Source organism: Lepus europaeus, chromosome 7 (genome assembly GCF_033115175.1).
Source record: "Lepus europaeus isolate LE1 chromosome 7, mLepTim1.pri, whole genome shotgun sequence".
Classification (NCBI taxonomy): domain Eukaryota; kingdom Metazoa; phylum Chordata; class Mammalia; order Lagomorpha; family Leporidae; genus Lepus; species Lepus europaeus.
The window spans coordinates 89,396,026-89,411,287 of NC_084833.1; the positions used below are offsets into that span (position 1 = coordinate 89,396,026).

The 15,262-nt window shown below is 42.5% G+C and overlaps 1 protein-coding gene across 2 annotated transcripts in view; it reads left to right on the plus strand.

Annotated features, from left to right (window-relative positions):
- The first annotated feature begins 69 nt into the window (after nt 1-69).
- The window catches only part of ARHGAP42 (Rho GTPase activating protein 42), a 303,520-nt gene continuing 288,327 nt past the window's right edge, over nt 70-15,262 (plus strand). For both annotated transcript variants that reach the window (XM_062196912.1, XM_062196913.1), the window contains exon 1: nt 70-286. In XM_062196912.1, the coding sequence (XP_062052896.1) occupies nt 133-286 (154 nt within the window). In that variant the 5' untranslated portion in view covers nt 70-132. The remainder of the gene's footprint in view (nt 287-15,262) is intronic.

Below are 15,262 nucleotides of genomic sequence, written 5' to 3' on the forward strand. Positions count from 1 at the left end.
GTTTCCCCTGCGCGGTCGCCCAGCGTCCCCGGCGATCCCGCGTGCCCACAGCGCCCGCCGCGGCCGCAGCTTCTCCCGCCCTGACCGCCGCCCGGGCACGCGCCCCCGGCCGCCTCCGGCAGTGCCTGGGCCATGGGGCTGCCCACGCTGGAGTTCAGCGATTCCTACTTGGACAGCCCGGATTTCAGGGAGCGCCTGCAGTGTCACGAGATTGAGCTGGAGCGGACCAACAAGTTCATCAAGGAGCTCATTAAGGACGGCTCTCTGCTCATTGGGGCGCTGAGGAGTAAGTGGGGCTGGCGGGGCAGAGAGGAGAGGGCGTCGGGCTCCAGAGGGTCCCCGCGGGGCGCGAGTCCGAGGGCTGGGACGGCGGACACGGAGCTTCTTTTGTTTGAATGGGTTTGGGGACGAAGCTGAAGAGCTCCCCTGCTGGTGGCCGGCAAAGTTTGTTCTTAGGTGTTCTTATTTACTCCCAGGACTACGGAGAAGGGAAAGGTCTCCGCCGGGCACCCTGGATAGCCACAGGAAAGTCATTCAAGGTCATCTTTTTGAGTAACGCCCCTGCAAAGATGTGGGGGGACTTTTAGTCTTTTTTTTTTTTAATATTTTGTTCCTAATTTGAACTCCTTAAAAAAGACTTAAAGAGGTGGGGAGGTGGGGCGTGGGGGGGTGTCAAAAAGTTTTTTTTAAGAATAAAATTTAGTGATATTCAAAGAAAATTGTTAATTTCTTACGTTCATCAGTGACGACGCATTGGGCACGGTCTTTGAGTTGGCTTTTTTTTTTTTTCCTTTAACACACATCTGCAGTTTTGGTATTGAGCAAGACGGGTGGAAGACAGCAAAGCACTAGCCGGTTTTAACTCTTTGCAAGGTTCTGTGCCTCTTGATTTCTGGTTTGCATTGCGTGCGGTGTTGGTCCAGAGCACGGGGATCAGAGGTCAGGGGTTAAAGGCTGGTGAGAACTTCCGGTGATCTGTAGAGTGTGAATACCCTGGGGTAGAGTTTACTACGATTGTGGAAAATGTGGTTGATCCTCAGTTCTCTCCACTCTGTGTCTACACAAATGAGAAGTCACCTCCCAAATTTTGCAGATTCTGGTTGAGATTTCAGGACCTGCTTCCTGGCATCTGATGGGATTCTTCTGCCTCTTCAGCCACACACCTCCTGCCTGGATTTTCTTTCATTCTTCTGGCTTTTCACTTTCAATTACTAAGAGTACATGAGCCTTGGCGTTTTTTATATGGAGTCAATTCAGTCATGAGGCTTGGCTTGTCACCTTTCCCAGGGTGCTGTTTTCTTCTTAAGAGAAGCTTCTGAATGCTTTCACTGCCAAGACAGGTGCCCTGGCATCTCCAGCCTTTGATGACTGGTTGCAGGAAGTATTCTCACAAGGTGGAGAAATCTGTGGGTGATCTTGGAGTCCTCCGGGTCATGCATAGGAGTAACATCTTTGTAATGCCAAGTGTAAGGCCAGTAACAACACGAAGGGGATGTGTGAGGACCTGAAACCAAGACCACAGTAGCATCTGTGCTGGACTGTGAAGCTTTCTTACAAATAGTAAGGTTCCAGCTTAGCAGGATGTCTTGAAGTGAGTGTGCTTTGAAATTGTCTTATATTTCAGCCATCCCAAGTGCTAAAACATTTACTTACCACTTGTGTTACTTACTCTGGGTTGGGGAAATACTTGCTTTTTTTTTTTTTTTTTTTTGTCAATATTCACTTAATTTCTGAATGTGAGGCCTCAACTGATAGTAGAGTTTACTCTGATTATGAAAAATATGGTTGATCTTCAGCTCTTTCCGCTCTGTGTATATACAAGTATGAGCTAACCTTCCACGTTTGGCAGATTCAGTTGAGATTTCAGGACACACCTCTTGGCATCTTCAGGGGTTCTTGAGCCTCCCTTGCCACACACCTCCTGCCTGGATTTTCTTCCCTCCATCTTTTATCCTCCATGTCTTCACCTTCAGTTACTGAGAGTTCCCACATAGAGAGTTGAGTGACTGAACGACAAGGCCTGGTAACTTTCCCAGGATGCCTCTTCGAAAGGGCCCTCCCTGTCCTGGAGTGCTGACTGCTAAGCCAGCTGTAGCTGGGGTTTTCTCCTCACTCTGAGGGTGATCAAATTCAATGTCTCAGAAATTGAAAATACTTACATACTTGTGGTAAATGCTCTGACATGTACAGTATTGGGCTAGCGATACGGTGTATTTTCTTAGGATTCTTAAATCTCCCCTTGTAAAAATCGGTGATTCCCATCTTTACAGATTTGCCCTTCCATTTGTAGATGAAGAAATCGTGAATGTAATCTCCGGGCAGGTTCAGCCCCTGCTTCATTAGACTTGGCCTTCTGTGCTTAAATGTATAATCTGCTGTCCATCAAGGATTTTTATGTTTGTGGTGAGAGGGTACTACTTTAGCTAACATTTGGTTATTACTTCTTTTATTGTGAAAGGAAGTTGTTTAATTCCTTTGAAAACAATTCCCAACCTCAGCTGTCAAATGGGAGAGATTTTAGAGCAAAGGAACCCTGTCAGTCACATTAGACAGCACTGCTGTTTTCCCACCAAGCCAGCTTCTGTCCCCTGGGAGGATGCTCTGAGTCTAGCCAGCAGCTGTTATGTGCCTGTTCTCTGCAGCTGCTGGGATAGGAAGAGTGTGTTTAAAGGACTTGAAGTCTACTTAGTTCTATCCCAGACCCCTAAGTCCTGTCTGTCCCTCCTATTTCTTCTTCCTGTCTGAGGAGGCTTTTACCTTCCCTGAATTTATAGCAACTATTTCTTTTCTTTTTTTTTTTACTTTGAAAGAGTTACAGAGAGAGGGAGAGAAAGAGAGAGATCTTCCATCCACTGGCTCACTTCTCAACTTTTACAACAGCAAGGGCTGGGCCTGGCTGAAGACAGGAGCCAGGAGCTTCATCCGGGTCTCCCATGTGGGTGCAGGAGCCCAGGCATGTGGGCTATCCTCTGCTGTTTTCCCAGGCACATTAGCAGGTAGCTGGATTGGAAATGGAGCAGCTGGACTTGAACTGGCGCCCATTTGGGTTGTGGGCATTGGATGTCGGCATTGCAGGCAGCTGCCTAACTTGCTACACCACAACCCTGGCCCTGTACCAGCTATTTCAGTGGCTATATCCATTATCCATTTCAGGTGTGTATGTGTGTATTTTTAGCACTTTGCTATTATTTTCATTAATAACTAATTGTCTCTTAATATAATCTTATTTAGCTGGTAATCAGCCATGTATTTCTAAACATTTTATATTATTTTTCTCCTTGTTATTAGCTTCCTTGGTGATGGTTTTGGCCTGCCCTCTGTCAGTATGTGCATGACTGTGTAGTGAGTCACACATGCGTCTTGGTCTGTGATTGAAGATGTAGTTTCTTTAGTAGACTACTTGTAAATATTCTTATAAATGGACTAGCTTATTTCAATTAAAAATAATATATGTAATATTCTTAGTGCATTTAAAAAATGCATCATAACATTTTATATTCACAAGCACGTTAAGAAAAAGGATGATAATTAAGTGTATTGATTTAGACTTGAGATCTGAATTCTGGTGTCAAGTGATGTGTAGCAAGTAAGTTAACCTCACTGAATCTTAACTTTTCTTTGAAATGAAGAAAACAGTGTAGCTCATAAGGGTGCTGGTTTGAAACACAGCTGCTCCACTTCTCATCCAGTTTCCTATTAATTCACCTGGGAAAACAGAGGAAGATGGCCCAAGTGCTTAGACCTCTACCACCCAGGTAGGAGATGTGGAAGAAGCTCCAAGCTCCTGGCTTTGGCCTGGCCCAGCCCCAGGTGTTGTGGCCATTTGGGGAGTGAACCAGCAAATGGAAGATCTCGCTTGCTCTCTTTCCCTCTTCTCTCTCTCTGTCTCTCCCTCTCTCTGTGTAACTCTGCCTTTCAAGCAAATGAATAAGTCATTTTTAAAAAATGATATTCTGGGCCGACGCTGTGGCTTAACAGGCTAATCCTCTGCCTTGCGGCGCCGGCAACACCGGGTTCTAGTCCCGGTTGGGGCGCCGGATTCTATCCCGGTTGCCCCTCTTCCAGGCCAGCTCTCTGCTATGGCCCGGGAAGGCAGTGGAGGATGGCCCAAGTGCTTGGGCCCTGCACCCGCGTGGGAGACTAGGAGAAGCACCTGGCTCCTGGCTTCGGATCAGCGAGATGCGCCGGCCGCAGCGGCCATTGGAGGGTGAACCAAAAGGAAGACCTTTCTCTCTGTCTCTCTCTCTCTCACTGTCTACTCTGCCTGTCAAAAAAAAAAAAAAAATGATATTCTATAAAAAATTCTTTATTCTGTTAAATATTTATCTGAAAAACAGAATGACAGGAAGAGAAGGGGGAGAGAGAGAGAGAAAGAATGTCGTCCAACTGCTGCTTCACTCCTCAAATGGCAGCAACCGCCAGGGCTGGGCTGAGCTGAAGTCAAGAGTTAGGGACTCCATCCAGGTCTTCCATATGGGTGGCAGGGGCCCAAGTACTTGGGACATCTTTTCCTCTCTTCCCAGGAGCAGTAGCAGGATGCTGTATAGGAAGTGGAGCAGCTGACACTTGTGCTGGCATTCCTATATGAGATGTGGGGGACACAAGTGGCAGCTTCACTCCTTGTGCCAAACGCCAACTCCCTTCTCCAAACTTTATTTCTTTAACAAATGATAATCTTAAAATTTGAACTGGTGAAATCTTGTTATGTTTGCTGATTTTTTGTCTTTTTAGGAAACATTTCAAATTTTTTTCTGATAGTACCCCCTTTGCTTTTTCTTTATGTTTCTGAATCCGTACAATCATATTCAAGTAGAATATGCATTGTCCTTGCAAGGATACAGACAAAAAATTGCTGAGTAGATTTTAAGTGTTTTAATCATAAGAAAGTATATGAGGAAATACATGTACGAGTATTAGCTTGACCTAGCCATTCCACAGTGTATACATATCAAAACAGTATATTGCATATCATAAATATTATACAGTTTTTATTTCTCAATTAAAAAATAAAAAAGTTATCTTCCTTGAATTGAATTGACTGAGTGGGGAGAGAGTGTTGCTAACATTCTTCCATTCTGCCCTGCAACATCTTACCATCCTGCCTTCCTTATCATGGTTTTCCTCTCATTGCCTCAAGCTGGAATTAACCAACTGTTTGGTCTGGTTTCAGAATATTTTTTCCAAACTTGTATGTTTGGGATGCTCTTAAAGAAAAAAAAACTAATGGGCTCTAATATCGATTTAATTACTTATTATGTTAGGTATATGCAAGCGTGAAACTATAATCTTATGCTTATTATGTTTTCACATTTTTTTTTTTTCTTTTAAAGACTTATTTGTTTATCTGAAACACAGAGTTGCAGAGAAAGAGGGAGAGACAGAGAGAGAGATCTTCCATTTCCTGGCTCACTCCCCCATATGGCTGCAATGGCCCAGGGCTGGGCCAGGCCAAAGCCAGGAGCCTGGAACTTCATCCACATCTCATACATTTTGACAATCTTAAAAGCAAATCAGTTCATAATTTAAATGTAAACAATATTGTAAAACCAATATAAGACTTTTTTTTTTTTTTAAAAGATGTGTTTGGGCTGTGGTTCAATAAGCTAATCCTCCGCCTGCGGCGCCCGCACACTGGATTCTCTCCTGGTTGCTCCTCTTCCAGTCCAGCTCTCTGCTGTGGCCCGGGAGTGCCTTGGGCCCTGCACCCACAGGGGAGACCAGGAGAAGCACTTGGCTCCTGGCTTCGGATCAGCGTGGTGTGCCGGCCGCAGCACGTCGGCCGCAGCGGCCACTGGGGGGTGAACCAATGGAAAAGGAAGACCTTTCTCTCTGTCTCTCTCTCTCACTGTCCACTCTGCCTGTCAAAAAAAAAAAAAAAAAAAGATGTATTTATTTATTTGAAAGAGCTGTGGACCACTGGTTCACTCCCCAGATGGCTGCAATGGCCAGGGCTGAGCCAGACTAAAGTCAGGAACCAGAAGCTTTTTCTGGATCTCCCACATAGGGGCAGGGGCCCAAACACTTAACACATCTTCCCCTGCTTTTCCCAGGCTGTTAGCCAGGAGCTGGATCAGAAGTAGAGTGGCTGAGACATGAACCACTGCCCATATGGGAAACTGTCATCCTAATATCAAACTTGTGGACTACGTATAATAATCAGTTTAATGGGTGTTGTTGTTTTGATGAAACTAATTTTCTTCTCATGGAGACTGGTGATAATCTCTTGTGTGTTGTTGATTCATTTGCTCACTAGTTTTCCCTACAACTACAAAAATTGTACCTGAATTGCAATTGAACTGCAATTCTTGGAAATCTTCTTGTCCTCATGGTTGTTCTCCCTTTATCACAAGCTTTGTTTATGTGTTAGTCACAGTGCTTTTGTTCTGCAAGCAGTTGTTCTTAGCACCTGAAATCCATGACACAAAAGAAGAAAAGAGCCTGTTCCAGTAGCTGGCTACTCTTGAATTGATAATGTAGAATCTGCATATAATGAAGACATCAGCAAGAGGGAAGCAGACCTCAGTTTGAAGCATGCTGTTATAAAGCACTTGTGATCCAGGATTTCCATAGGTATCTGTCGTAAAAGGAAACCCTCAGTGCAGATAACACATTAACATGTTTTAGAAAAGGCAAAATACCCTCACTGTTCCATTTGGTCTTTCACAAACTCGGTTTAGCCTTATTTTGCTTGTCCCTTCTTTTTTACTTTAAGCTAGTTTCTATTGTGTGTGTGTATATGTGTGTGTCTGGACTGTGTGTGTTTAGGACCCACTTTGCTACTAGAATTTTTTGTGACACATGGAAGGTATCAAATAAAAAGGGAAAAAAATACAGGTAGAAGAAATTTGAGAGAATTTCCATACTTTACTGCTCTGTTTACTAGGTCATCATTCATTCAACCTGTAGTGAGAAATATTGTTTTAGGCAGTTTCTGGTATTTAAATTTGTACATGGGTTATATTCAGTTTATTTTTATTTATTTATTTTTAATTTGAGAGGTAGAGTTACAGACGGAGAGGGAGATACAGAGAGGTCTTCCATCTGCTGGTTCACTCCCCAAATGGCCACAGTGGCTGGAGCTGGGCCAATTTGAAACCAGGAGCCAGGGGCTTCTTCTGGGTCTCCCATTTGGGTACAGGGGCCACATTTTCCATTGCTTTTTCAGGCCATAGCAGAGAGCTGGATCAAAAGTGGAATAGCCGGGAATTGAGCCGATGCCCATATGGGATGCTGGCTCTGCAGCCGGAGGCTTTACCCCCTTCTACAGTGCCAGCTCCTATATTCAGTTTAAATGGAACAGAGTGCAGATTCTTGTTTATTTTGCAAGAGCCATCTCACTGCCTTTTATTCCACTGTGGTGGTTTTGCTTGTTTAGTTGGGCAGCCTAATCAAAGGTGCATATATGTAATGACTTCAGCTCCTCATTTGGTTTTTAAAGTTATTAGAATTTGAGTTAAATGAGCAGAAGTAACTACATCTTTCCAATGAACTGTAATTACTTTGAGGAACTGGTAGATTAGGAATGTGGTGGTTTAAGGTTCTGTTTCCATGACACCTTACGAGTAAAAGCAGTTATACTTATGTTAATTTAAATGGGAGCCTTGGTGCTCATCATAGTGGGTTAAATTGGGCTGGCTCATTATTTCCATCCACCTCTCTTCTCATGCTGTACATGAGTTTAATAGGTGTCCTTTAACTGTGTCTTTGTTTCCTCTGGACCTCCTCTTAAATCAGGTAGTAACTGAGAGGCAGTCAGAACATCAAGGAATGGCTTGCGGAGGGAACAGAAAATGATTCCTTTCCAATGAAGGAGGCTAACTTGGCATTAACTACCCTATCCGCTGCCTCCTATTCCAGTCATCAACACGGTACCTTGGACAGTGTGCAATACTCAGGCAGCCACGAAACTTTAAAAAGGCACTGAAAAGCTGCTTTAACAAACATTTCTTTCTTTTTTTTTTTTTTTTTTTTTGGACAGGCAGAGTGGACAGTGAGAGAGAGAGAGACAGATAGAAAGGTCTTCCTTTGCCATTGGTTCACCCTCCAATGGCCGCTGCGGCCGGCGTGCTGCGGCCAGCGCACCGCGCTGATCGGAAGCCAGGAGCCAGGTGCTTCTCCTGGTCTCCCATGGGGTGCAGGCCCAAGGACTTGGGCCATCCTCCACTGCACTCCCTGGCCACAGCAGAGAGCTGGCCTGGAAGAGGGGCAACCGGGACAGGATCGGTGCCCCAACCGGGACTAGAACCCGGTGTGCCGGCGCCGCAAGGCGGAGGATTGGCCTGTTGAGCCATGGCGCCAGCCCAACAAACATTTCTTTTAACCATGAACATTTTTTAGAGTACAGTGTTCATTTTGTTAATGAAGTTGCTTAGGATTATGTAAGATAAAATAATGAAGTTTACATTTAGTATTGGTTTGGTGTACAATCTTATTAAAAATAATGGATTATAGAGAGTAGAAAATTTTTTGTCTAGATTTGTCAACAGAAATAATAAAATCAGAGCGTCAGGCTGCTTTGAGTAAACATACAACAGTGATTGTTTATTATGGATAGATGAGAAAGAGGCATATTAGCTTGAATCTCTTTCATGAATATTGTTTCTTCCAGATCCATGATTGCCATCTTCTGGCCCCAGCCTTGTCTGCTGTCTGAATGTTAATTTCCACTCATTTTAGCTTTCCAGACAGGTGCCAACCTCTCCTCAGCCTCACCTGCCTCCCACTGGTTTCCATTTGCAGCTCCATCTATTTTGGCTTTTCCTTTGACCTGCTGAACCTCTGCCCAGCACCTAATACTCCTTGTAGCGTATCCTTACTGCGTTGGCCTCTTCAGCCAAGGGCTGCTTTTTGCTGATTGAAACCAGTTGCTGAGCACCTGGATATCTAAGTCTAGGAACCCGTGTTATATATTTTGTCCTCGCCATATTCTGAGTTGTAATGGCTAGTTTTTGTGTTAAGTATGGCGATTTACATAGTATTTGTGCGGGATGATAATGGGAAAGTCAATAAAAATATAATTACCTTAACAGTTTCTTCTTTGGCTAGTTAAATTTCAACTTTAGCCTGAATATTTCTGATAATGTTGATCCTTCTCTCTAGGATTATAGATAACAAATTTTGGGCTAATTAGAATACTCCATTCTTTGTATCTACGGAATTTGAATTTGATTATCATGAATCTAATTATAGGGGCAGGCAGTCAGCTCGGCGATTAAGAAGCTGCTTGGGGCTTCATTTTTGCTTCGTAATTGTATCCCATATCACAATGCCTTGGTTTGAGTCCTGTGTCCACTCCTTGTTCCAGTTTCTGGTTAATGCTTTCCTCGATAAGTACCAGGTGATGGCTTACGTACTTGAGTCCCTGCCACCCATTTGGGAGACCCATTTGAGTAGGCCTGGCCTACCCGCTTCTGTTGTGGACATTTGGGGAGTGAATCAGTGGATGGAAGATCTCTTGTCTTTCAGATAAACACAAATAATTTTAAAAGGCTTTAAAAGAATCTAGTTATAATGCTGAATAAAGTTATGGTAGAAAAAAAGTGTAAACTATGTAAGGAAGGTGATTTGAATTGTAGAAAAGTAAGGCAATATATTGTAGCTAATAACTGGCCAGTTTTTTTCACTGTTTTTCTTTTTGCAGAGGTGTGAATGCATTAAAAAAAAAAAAACTCTAATTTTTTATGATCTTGAATCTTTTGTTTGAGGTTAGTTTTTCAAACCGATTTTTACAAAGAACATGGTAGGGAAAGACTAATAATTAACACTTTGTAGATTTTTTAGATTAACGAGTAGAGATTTTTCAGTTCTAATTTTTAGTTCATAATGAAAGTCTTTATTTCTAATGGCATTTTAAAAAAGATCAGTTGTGGCTCTTTTTTTTAAACTTTGGATACTCTAATTTGGCTGGTATAAAGAAGAGTGTGGGGGCCGGCACCATGGCTCACTTGATTAATCCTCCGCCTGCGGCTCCGGCATCCCATATGGGCACCAGGTTCTAGTCCCGGTTGCTCCTCTTCCAGTCCAGCTCTCTGCTGTGGCCCAGGAAGGCAGTGGAGGATGGCCCAAGTGCTTGGGCCCTGCACCCACATGGGAGACCAGGAAGAAGCACCTGGCTCCTAGCGTAGCTCTGGCCGTAGTGGTCATTTGGGGGGTGAACCAATGGAAGGAAGACCTTTCTCTGTCTCACTCACTATCTAACTCTGTCAAAAAAAAAAAAAAAAAAAAAAAAAAAAAAAAAGAGTGTGTTGAATTTTGTAAAGGATGGTTTGGATTGGGTTTTTTTTTGTTTGTTTTTTTTTTTTTTTTGAATTATTATTTTGAAAGGCAGAGTTACAGGAGGGACAGGAGGAGGCAGAGAGATCTTCTATCCTCTGGTTCACTCCCCAAATGGTTGCAGTGATTGGAGCTGGGCAAATATGAAACCAGGAGCCAGGAGCTTCTTCTGGGTCTCCCATATGGATGCAGGAGCCCAAGAACTTGGGCCATCTTCTACTGCTTTCCCAGGTCACAGCAAAGAGCTGGATTGGAAGTGGATAGCCAGGACTCGAACCAGTGCCCATATGGTATGCCGACTCTTCAGGTGGCAGCTTTAACCACTAAAACACAGTGCCGGCTCCTAGAATGGTTCTTAATATCAGGTGATACGAAAAAAATTAGAAGAAACACTCTTTTCATGTAACCTTGCTACATTAATAGAACTCTTCCTGAAGCTCAGCTTTTCTCTGAGAAGTGAGGAGACACAGAATGGCATCCCTTTCTTTGGAAATCAGACATATTCTTCAGTAATGGATTTTCTGTGATATTTTCTCATGCAAATGTACACATCCATACTGCCTGCTAGTTTATGAAAGACATGCTAGGTAATATTCCTTGGAACTTATTCAAATGAATGACCCAGCTTCAATTTTCTCTTTAATACCTTGGGAAAGGTCCGGGGCAAGATGGCGGAATAGGCAGGGAGCACACTTAGTCCGGGGGGAGAGACAGTTTAATATAAGTGGAGATACTGCAGGGTCAAGGAAGAGTAGGGGATGAAATAGCAGAGGAAACTCTTCCGGAACTAGTGATTCACAGTGGACCTGCGTGGAGAGCGTGGGAGCCCAAGTTCGGGACACCAGCGGCAGACTCAACGCACCAGCGCTGGAACGCGAGGTGAGCCGAACCTCCATAGCCCGAGATACCAACAGGCAAGCGGAAACAGGAGGCTAGAGGGAACGAGGCTTGAAACTCCGTGGGGAAAAGTTCACCAGGCTAACTAGAAGAGAGAGAAAAAAAAATAAAAAAAGTGACTGATACGGACACAAGTTTCTCTCTCTCCGCTCACCTCTCAAAGGCGAGCAAGACAGAGCAGGCGCCATTTTGGGCATACGTCATAAGCAGGGCGACCTCAGGTCTGCACCAGCCCTGAGCCTAGCAGAAAAACCTGACTCTGTGGGGAGGGGTGAAATAACAGGAGATTAGCATCTAACTTGGCAACCCAGTGGGACACTGCAGGAGAATTGGAGCCCACACTGAGGGCAGCAGAGATTCCCTGTGTGGTCCTTGGGAAAGAGCTTCCGATCTCTGGCTCCTGTGGGTATATCATTTGCCTGCTAACTACCTCCAATTACGTTCAGCTGTGCGGAATTACTTCCCTTTTAAATCAAAAAAAGAAAGATTTACCACACCTAACCTGGGAGTGTCATCTTTGACACACCCTCAACCCTGAGGAACCAAACACAGCTCTCAGTCCACACTCATCTCAAGCCTCTAAGGCTCCACTAAAAGCAGACAGTCCACTTAATATAGAGCCATAGTGTAACAAGAAAAAACACCACAGTGAAGAAACCAAATATCTCCAACATGCCAAACAACAAACGCAAAAACCAAGCTAACAAGAACAAGGAAGAAACTATGATGCCCCCAAATGAAAAAGACACCCCAATTCAAGATTATGAAGATGATGAGATCGAAGAAATGCAAGAAGCGGATCTCAAAAAATTGATAAGAACATTAAGAAGTTCTCAAAAACAAATTCTTGAACTACAGAAATCCTTCATGGACAAGATAGAAAATCTCTCTCGTGAAAGTGAAATATTAAGGAGGAATCAAAATGAAATGAAACAACTAGTGGAACAAGAAACTCTGATAGTGACTAGAAATCATAATGAAATGAAGAGTTCAATAGATCAAATGACAAACACATTAGAGAGCCTTAAAAACAGAATGGGCGAAGCAGAAGAGAGAATATCAGACTTAGAAGACAGAGAACAGGAAAGGAAACAGGCAAACCAAAGAAAAGAAGAAGAAATTAGAAATCTAAAAAATATTGTCGGGAATCTACAGGATACTATTAAAAAACCCAACATTCGGGTTCTAGGAGTTCCTGAAGGCATGGAGAGGGAGAAAGGATTAGAAGGCATTTTCAGTGAGATACTAGCAGAAAATTTCCCAGGTTTGGAGAAGGACAGAGGCATCTTAGTACAGGAAGCTTATAGAACCCCTAATAAACATGACCAAAAGAGATCCTCACCACGACATGTTGTAATCAAACTCACCACAGTGAAACATAAAGAAAAGATCCTAAAAGGTACAAGAGAGAAACGTCAGATCACTCTTAGAGGATCTCCAATTAGACTCACAGCAGACTTCTCATCAGAAACCCTACAAGCTAGAAGGGAATGGCGAGACATAGCCCAGGTACTAAGAGAGAAAAACTGCCAGCCCAGAATACTATATCCTGCAAAGCTCTCATTTGTGAATGAAGGTGAAATTAAGACTTTTTATAGCAAACAGAAACTGAAAGAATTTGTTGCCACTCATCCTGCCCTGCAAAAGATGCTTAAAGATGTCTTACACACAGAAACACAGAAACATGGTCACCAATATGAAAGAAGGTAAAGGAAGGAAACCTCACAGCAAAAGATCACAGGAAGCTCAATTTCTCTTTGACATAGAATTAAACTCTGATGCTCTGTTAAAGCAATGTGTTAAAGTAATCTATTATGTTCTCTTGATGTCTGTTAAATTCTAATTGTTCAAAAACAGCTGAATTTTTATTAAGAGCTATGGGTTATTTAAATATGTGCTTTTTTCAAAAATTTGAATAATCACCTTGTAACAATGATCACATTTGGTCTATGTTATGTCATGATTTTAAGGAATCTTATTTCAACCAGATATTTTGGATTTTGAGCCTTCTTGGCATTCTTGACAGGCATTCAAAAAATCAAAGTTTCAAACAATCTGGTCTCTAAAATTTCCAGTAAATCCTGGACTTTGGTTTTTCCAGTTTGGGCCCAACTGAAAAAATCGAAGGACCTATGTCTCTCATCTTATAGAGACACCAACTAATCAGTCTATTTGGAGTATATTAGAAGTACTGTCAAGATGTGATGTGGTACCAGACTTTAAGTTTCTATAATGGAAAATGCTATTAATACAAATGTTTGAGAATTAAAAAGTCTAATGATCTTGTGTTACTAGACATGATAGTTATCTTAATGAGAAAGCCCCAGAGGCTTAAAGGGTTAAATACTTGTAAAATCCTACAGGTGCTTTCAAAAATACTGTGAAGTAAGCAAGTGCCTCTTGTTGGTTGATGAGTTTATAATTTTAAACATGGCAACTTAAAGTCTTTTGTCATCCACAGTTATATATGATCTGCTGCTCATAAAACTAAAGCGTTGTTGGTTCTGTGTTTAGCTGTCCTCCTATAGGTTCCTATGGACTTTTTCCAGCCACTTTTATTGTATTCAGTACTTTGGGATGGCTCTGTAAACAGATGAAGCCAATAATGTATTAACAGTACCAACTGAGAGAAAGTATGGTTCACTGAGGTTACTAAAAACAAAAAGCAATTCAAATCAATTGGCAATCTACAAAAAGAGTTAAAGATTTTAAAAGCTATTATTGCTATATTGGTCTATTATGCTATATTATATGTGTGTACATATTGTATGTCCACATGGGGAAATTTTATTAAGAGTTTTATTTTAAATGGCTTATAGATAAGATTGTCCATAAATTTAAGCTGCTAAAATCAATCAAAGATACATTTTAATTTGTGTGACCTGAATCTGTGTATCATATGTTTTAGACTTGTTGGTAGAAAGAAACTAAAAACATTTTAGATGGTTGTGCTTAAGTTTACTGGCTAAACAAACTACACCATGTTAGATATTTAAGAGGTGTTTTCAAATACATGATTCTTAAAATTTATAGAAGGCATTGGACCTTCTGGTAAATGTTTTCTTAAGTTGTTATCTAATGGTTGAAACGGTTTGCTAAGTATTCATGTGATATTGCTATTGTCAGCAAGCGATCTAGGACTTGCTCCCTCATTTCTCTATTCTAAGCCCAACTTGTTCTTTCATTTCTCTATTCTCTTCTAGGTAGGAAACTAATTCTATTATGAAGGAATCTGTAGGATGCACAATTTAATCTTTAGACCTTATAAAAGAGATGGCTAACATTTTTCTGTAATAGCATAGCCAAAATAAGAACTCAAATAATAATCTCATAGCTAGATTCACTTCGCCATCAGCGAAGTATACAGTAAGTAGAAAAAACCTCCCTTTCAGACCAAAGGGAAAGAAAGTTTTAAAGTGAGAATATAATTTTCCTCATGGGCATTGTCTACCTTAGAAAAACTACTACAGAACATGCCTGTGACTATAGACTTGTAGTTCAGGCCACCGAAGATTAGAGATGGGAAACGGGCACTCCCTTGACTTGCATCCTCTGGTCTGCTTTAACACAAACCAGGAGGAAAAGAAAGCTAGGCATCAGAAGCAATGGGTGGCAGGCCTATAAATGGCTGATCTGTACAGTGATCTGCCCTCAAGGAGACCCAACAGGCCAGTCCACTGCAGTGGCTTTCAATGTGGTAAGCCTGGGCTTCAGCAGAAGTCAGCTTGTGAAGAGCCCTGGCAGCTCTGCCAAGAGTTGGATCACTGGAAATGGACCTGCCCTGGAGTCGAAGGATGCCCAGGTCAGAGCCACAGATCTTATTGGCTCTAAGCTGAAAAGCCCTTCACTCAGCCCAACTTCCAAAGTGACCACTGCAGCTGAGGGGATGGTCAAGTAGGGTCAGCAACATTGCAGGCAGAACTGTAAATTTCTTGTTAGAGATGCCCCCTGACTTTACCTGGCCAGCTCTCCTCCCAGGCCAGCCAAGTAATGAAAGTCAACAGAGTGCCTTCCCCTAGGAGGTTCACACCTCCCTTAGGGTGTACCCCATGTGAAGAGATAGGTAGGTCTGGGCCTCTGAATTTACAAGGCC